Below are 6430 nucleotides of genomic sequence, written 5' to 3'. Positions count from 1 at the left end.
TTGACCTCTCTGAACCTTGGTTTCCTTGCCTGTGAAATGGGGGCAGTACCAGCCCCCAGGGTGGATGTTAGGATTAGATGAGCTCAGGTCTGTGAGTTGCTCAGTGCTGTGCTTGGCACAAGCTGAGACCTTGGTGGATGGTGGCGTTATTATCTGTGCGCCTGACTGTATTGTCCCCAGGGCACCCTCCTATGCCTTACTGCTGTCACTTAGCATTAGTGAGGCCAGCGAGAGAAATACCTGGCTGGCGGTCATGCCAGCGGGCAGCAGCTGGGGTTCAAACCTGTGTGTTCTCCATCCCATGGCACTGCCCTCTTCATCAGGTCCCGAAGCCTCCCCAGGAGGAGGAGAAGAGCATTTTACAGTTTCCAGGGCCCGGGTACAAGTACCCCTGAGAGCCCTGGGACCTGGCGTGGGGGTAGGTTGAACTTCTCAGGAAGCTGATGCCCAGAGAGGAGCCGGGAGCACATGAAGGACAGAGCCCAAGGCCGAGCTGCTTCCCCCCGGCCCGGCCTCTGAACTCTGAAGATGGGTGGGGGTGGCAGGTTAACTCAGGGACTTTTGGGGTACTCACCTTTTCTTTTTTGCCAGAAGGGCCTTAGATAGTTTCCCCAAAGACTATTTGGGGGTTCCTAGGACAGCCCCCCGAAGGCTGTCTACCAAGATAGGAACCAGGCTCCAGGACAGGGGTTTCTCACTGGGGGGTGGGTTGGGGGAGTTGTGGCCCCTCCCGGAAGAGGATGAGCATGTTTGTACAGTTTTTGGGGTCAACATCTGTCCCTCTTGTTAGTTCTCAAAGATGTTTGTAACCCTCTCCTTCCCAAAGGCCAAGAATTACTGCTCTAGAATTTCTGTTTAAATACAGGGAAGGGCTGGGGACTTTTCTTCTACCCTGTTGGTTGTTTCTAGAAAGCTAGCCTTGTTCTTGAAAAGATACCACCCTGCCCCCCAGCCTCAGAGCCCACTGGGTTTTCTACAAACTTTCCTGGCCCAAACCCCCAAGAAGTGCCGAGACACTTATGCCAGGGACCCAGGGGGTGTTTGGAGGAAGGCGATAGCGAGAGCAGAGACCAGGGACCCCCCAGATAAGTGCTCCCCACTTTCAGTTAGAGAACTTCGGGAAGGAGAGGGTTTTCCTAGAACTGCACTACTATGATAGGCACATGGTTATTTAAATTTAAATTAATTAACATTAATTATAATCAGGAATTTGGGTCCTCAGTTACATCAGTCACTTTTCGGACATTCGATGGTGACATGTGGCTAGTGGCTGCTGTGTCGGACAGCACAGAGACAGAGCATTTCAGCCCTTCCAGAAACTTCTATTGGACAGTGCTGGCTGTGTGTGGGGGAAGATGCCAAAGCTGGGCTGGGAGGGGACAAAAGAATGAGGGGACAGCAGCTCTGTTTGCAGGCCCTGGGCTCCCCCAGCACCCGGGGTGCCTGCTTCCTCTCCACATCCTCCTGCACCCCACATTCTGCTCAGCTGGCTGTGCCTGTGTCCGCGGGGCCCTCCCTCCCTGCTCGGGGAAGTTGCACCCCGCTCTGTGACAACTTCAGCCTTCTCTCCTTTCCTGGGCAGTGGCTCAGTAAGAAACCTGGGTGTTCGGGGGGCAGGGCACGGGGTTTCCCGGGTTCAGCAGGTGGGATGGCGTTGTGTACTCACCTCCTTCTAGTTGCCCCTTAAGTAAACACCGACATTTGTATGGCTAACGTTTCTGTCCAGTGTGCTTTCCCAGATCCTGCCGTTTAGTTCTCACAGACCCTGGCGAGTCTCAGTGAGGAAGCTGAGGCTCCGTGAGGTTATGACTTGGCCCAAGTCATGTTGCTGGGGAGTGGCGGAGTTGGGAACCCAGGCTAGGATTCCAGGCCTTGAGCCGTTCCCCTGTGTGATACCTTCTCCTTAATTTGACAGGAGTAGATACATGTGTAATTTGTCCGAAGAGGAAAAAAAATCAAGTTAGGACCACCCCTTTCCCACAAAGAGGGTTCCCCCAGGGATACCTTGGGGCATGAATGCCCCTTCTCACCCCATCCCAGTGGCTCTGTCCCTCTAAGCCGCTGCTGCCCCTCCCTGGGAGGGCATGGGCCCCCGGGTCTTGATATTGGTAGTCCTGGCTGGGAGGCCTTGGTGGGGCTGGTGGCCCTTGGTGGCAGGTGTTCCAGGGCCTGCCTCCGCTTCTCTGACGGGCCCCTCTGCCTTTGCCCAGATGACGCAGTTCATGAAGGCGGCCAAGAGCGGGACCAAAGACGGGCTGGAGAAGACCAGGATTGCCGTCCTGCGCAAAGTGTCCTTTTTACACAGGAAAGATGTCCTTGGTGAGGCACTGTGGCCGGGCCTGGGAGGGTCGATGCTCAGCCCTGTCGCAGTGGGGCAGGTGGGCGAGGTCACTTGGTGTCTGGGCTCCTCTGGCGGTGGAGCTTGGGGACTGAGCCCCAAGTGTCCTGGCAGTCAGTCCCAACCTATCTCCTACTTCTCTTGGAGGTGTGGCCTTCTCTCCCGGGAGACGTGGGGCCCGTCTCTTCAGTGTCCCTGCCCTTGCCCTTTGTCATGGCCTCCTGCTGGCTCACTCGGCCTCATCTTTGAGTGCTCTTATTCACTCCTTCCTTCATCCATCCACCCATCTCTCCGCCAGCCAGTATTTACTGAACACCTACTATGTGCCATGCCCCACGCTGGGTGCAGGAACACCACGATGAATCGAACAGCGTTTCCCTCCACTGGTGCTGCTGGTGCAGTCGGGGACACAGGCATGCAAGTGGCAGTGACAGTGAAGATAACAGTGATGTGTCGGGGTCCACAGTGAGCTCTGTTTGCAGGCCTCCAGAAGGAAATGAGCATAAGATGTGGGAGTGGATGGTAGGTCAGAGAGGGGCTGAGAGCAGGAGACGGGGACCCAGGTCAGTCAGAAGTGGGGCACGGGGAGGGGACCGGGCACTTGGGGCACAGGAGCGAGGACATGCAAAGGCTAGGAGCGGGGGAAGTGTGAAATGTCCAAGAAATGATTTTTGTGATAGTCTGTATTTGTCGAGTCTGTGTTGTGTGCTAGGTACTCCTAAGAGCTTTATAGTTCTTCACTTAATCCTTATAAACACTAAATAGCTACAGAGGACTGTCCTGCTCTCATTCAGAGATGAAGGAATAAGCACAGAGATGTTCAGTGACTTGCCTGGGGACACACAGGCATGGAAAGGGTGGAAGAGGCTTCTTCTTCTGGTTGTAGTGAGGGTAGGGGTGAGAGCTTGGGAGGGGCCAGGTCAGCATAGCTGATAAAGCCAAGGAGAACTTTGAGGCTCTGTGCCCTCTTGAAAAGTTATATATTTCACCCTCTCTGTCTTCAGTTTCCTCTTCTGGACAGCGGGCTAGTAAGGCATCTGCGTCGGGGGCCGTGGTGAGGATGGCCGAGGTGGTGCACGGGAAGAGGCCGGCGTGGCTCTGGCTCCCACACGCAGGCGTCATTCCCCGTGTTCGGGCGCTAAGGGGAGGTGCTTGGTGCGAGCAGCGCATCTCACTGACCTGGCTTTAGATCCCGGCTCCACGGCCTCGCAGCCGTGCGACTCGGCACAGTCCTCCCCCGTCTGTGAAATGAGTCTAATCCCACCACGACACGTACCGGGTGCAGCGCTAAAGCTTTGGGGGAGCTCTGGCCCCCGACAAGAAAGGAGACGGGCCCAGGAGCCGTTCCAAACTTTGTGGAGTGGCCCAGGGAACGGGCAGGGTGGACAGGCCGGCCGGCCAGGAGCTGATCCTGGTCACCCTCCCCACCCCCAGGCGTGGCGGTCAGCGGGCTCTCCCCAGGCCCTCCCCACCCCGTCTGTTAGCCCAGAGCCTTTCCTAAAGTGACCCTCCCACCAGAGGCGTTATTAATAGCCGCGGCAGGGCTCGAATCTCCGGCCAAGAATGTTACCCAATGGCGCGTGGGGGAAGAGGAAGCCGCGGGGCCCGTGGCTGGGGTGGGTGCGGAGTGATGCCCAGGGGACCATGTGGGCCAGGCAGGAGGGCCCTCACCACCCCCACGCCCACACCGTCGTCCGCTGTCCCTCCTCCTCCTCCTCTTCTGTCTCCTGCTCAGGTAAGGGCCTGCCTGGGTGTCCCTGTTCCCTCTGCTCCCTGGAGTCAGTGCCACTTCTTTTTTCTTCCCCGCTTCCCCACAGCACCCACTTCCTGCTGCCCACGGCCGCCGCCTTTGGGTTTTAGAGCCATGAGCAGCCAGGGTCCCGTCTCCCTGTACCTCTCTCTCTCTTGGGGGGCCGGACCTCCAAGGTCAGACCCCTGCACGCTGCCTGGCTTCCCCTCTTTCTCGGTCTGGGCCTCTGTCCCCTCTGTCCTCTGTCTGAGACCCGCCCCCACTCATCCTGAGTTGCTCTAAGGACACCAGCTGAACTTTTCCCTCTTGGTTCTTCGCATATATATATATTTTTTTTTTTGAAAGATGAAAACACAAAGCCAAACAGCCTGTTTTCTCGGGGCTTTCTTCCTCCTTTTAGGCATCCAGAAGAAAACTATTTTTAGTGCCTGGTGATGGGGACATGGGCGGCCTGGCCCTCGCCAGGCCAGAAGCGGGCGGGTCTGAGCAGGGACGGTGACATCTGGTGGAGTGGATTCTAAGAGCAGAGCCCCCACCACTCGCTGCTTTGTGTTCCCTCCCTCCCTCCCTTGCTCATGTTTATTTGGGGACAGACTATTCTAGCAGACTGTGGCTGTGGATACAGTGACTGGGCTCTGGCCCTGTGTGGCCCTAGGAGCTGCTCATTCCCCAGGACTCTGGGCTAGGGTGGTTCCCAGCTCATGGAGTCTGAGCAGTTGTCCTTGCCTTGCCTGTGTCACTAGCCCATCTGACTTTCCAGGTGACTCGGAAGAGGAGGACATGGGGCTCCTGGAGGTCAGCGTTACGGACCTCAAGCCTCCAGCCCCGGAACTGGGCCCCATGCCAGATGGCCTGAGCCCTCAGCAGGTCTGTGGGAAGAGCAGGGGGCAGGGGTCTTCCGGGGAAGGGATGGTCGAGGGTCCCAGCCTATTACCTGGAGCTGCAAGGTCTGTGTCTTGAAGGGGAAGTGACAGTCGGGGCTCTTGGCAGAACCCCAGCTGGGCCTCTTGGGTTCTCGTCTCAGCCAGATGCACAGACTTTCCTAACTGGGCCCTGTGGGTTCCGCGCTGGTGTCCCGGGGATGCTGGGGCCCCAGCACTTGAAGCTCTTGCTTCCCATGCCCACGGCAACCGAAGCAGTTTTAGCTGTTTCAGACGAAGGTGTTCGACAGAAGAGACTGCAATTCAAAAAGAGCTGAGAAGCCCTGAGCTAATCCAACTCCGGGGGCGGCGAGGTGCCCGGCCCCACCCTCCGCCCAGCTCAGAGCCGCCGCCGGCGTCCTCGGCTTCCCCCAGAAGCTGGGGCTCCCTGGGAAATGTCTTCCTTCTCCCACAGTGTCACACTGAGATCGGGGTGGCTTAGCTCTGGGAGGCACAGGTCCCTTCTGCCCCTCAGCCATCAGTTCCCCTGGGCATAACGATTGTTCTGTCACCTGGGGCTGTGCCCCTGGCAGGTGCTGGCTCTGTACCACGGGGGGCGCAGGCACTGACTGTGTTTCCGGCCCGGGTAGGTGGTGCGGAGGCACATCCTGGGCTCCATCGTGCAGAGCGAAGGCAGCTACGTGGAGTCTTTGAAGCGGGTGCTCCAGGTACGACTCCAGGGACTCTGGGGAGAGGCAGGGAGGGCCACTTTGCAAGGAATGTTTGGGGACCCTGGACAGTTTTAAGGGGAAGAGGCCAAAGATCAGCTCTTTTATTGGGACAGGTGGACCTCCAAATTGGGACATTAAAAATTCCTGATGCCTTGGTGTTCATGGGAGGACTGCATTTTCTGAAACAAATTGAGGTTCCATGAAATGAAGCCGTCCTGGACAGCCGAGGGCATGTGGTCCCTTTCATGCCTGGAAGGGACCATATTTTCTTCACCTCTTTGGAAGCCCCTGGGATGGGGCCGTGTCTCCCTTTTATGTTGGAGCTCCCCACAGCAGAGAGGACACATCCTCTCTCACCATCAGTTGCCCAGGGATCGCTAAGTAGATGCTCGTGTGACTTGACTAAGGTGTGCCCACTTGGTCTATTGTTTACATTCCTGAAATGGAGAATCCTTTGGGGTGTTTCGGCTCTCAGAATGAGGCCAATAGAGAAGGGGATTTTCAGGCTGGGAGAGTGTTAATAACGCCCTCTCTTCCCCTCCCGAGGTCAGAAGCCCCGAGGGGAGCCCAGACCTCAAGCAGGTGGAGATGAAAATATCACGTGTTTCTGACAAAGCTGGTTGGAGTGTGGCTTTAGGTCCGGAGTGGGCGGGGAGAGCTTGCTGTGACATCGTTGCCACTGCTCCATTAGACGTACTGGCTCAGTCGTAGGCAGAGCTGAACAGGGCCAGGCTGGCCCTGGTAGCGGGGG

At 57.3% G+C, this 6430-nt stretch overlaps 1 protein-coding gene across 1 annotated transcript in view; it reads left to right on the top strand.

The window, feature by feature from the left end:
- ARHGEF10L (Rho guanine nucleotide exchange factor 10 like) overlaps positions 1-6430 on the top strand; it is a 134342-nt gene that overhangs the window by 62979 nt on the left and 64933 nt on the right. Inside the window, exons 8-10 of the mRNA XM_023532645.1 lie at positions 2211-2319; positions 4849-4955; positions 5599-5748. Of these exons, the coding sequence (XP_023388413.1) occupies positions 2211-2319; positions 4849-4955; positions 5599-5748 (366 nt within the window). The remainder of the gene's footprint in view (positions 1-2210; positions 2320-4848; positions 4956-5598; positions 5749-6430) is intronic.

Source organism: Pteropus vampyrus, unplaced genomic scaffold, assembly GCF_000151845.1.
Source record: "Pteropus vampyrus isolate Shadow unplaced genomic scaffold, Pvam_2.0 Scaffold86, whole genome shotgun sequence".
In the NCBI taxonomy this organism is placed as follows: Eukaryota; Metazoa; Chordata; class Mammalia; order Chiroptera; family Pteropodidae; genus Pteropus; species Pteropus vampyrus.
This window is presented reverse-complemented; position numbering and strand designations above follow the sequence as displayed.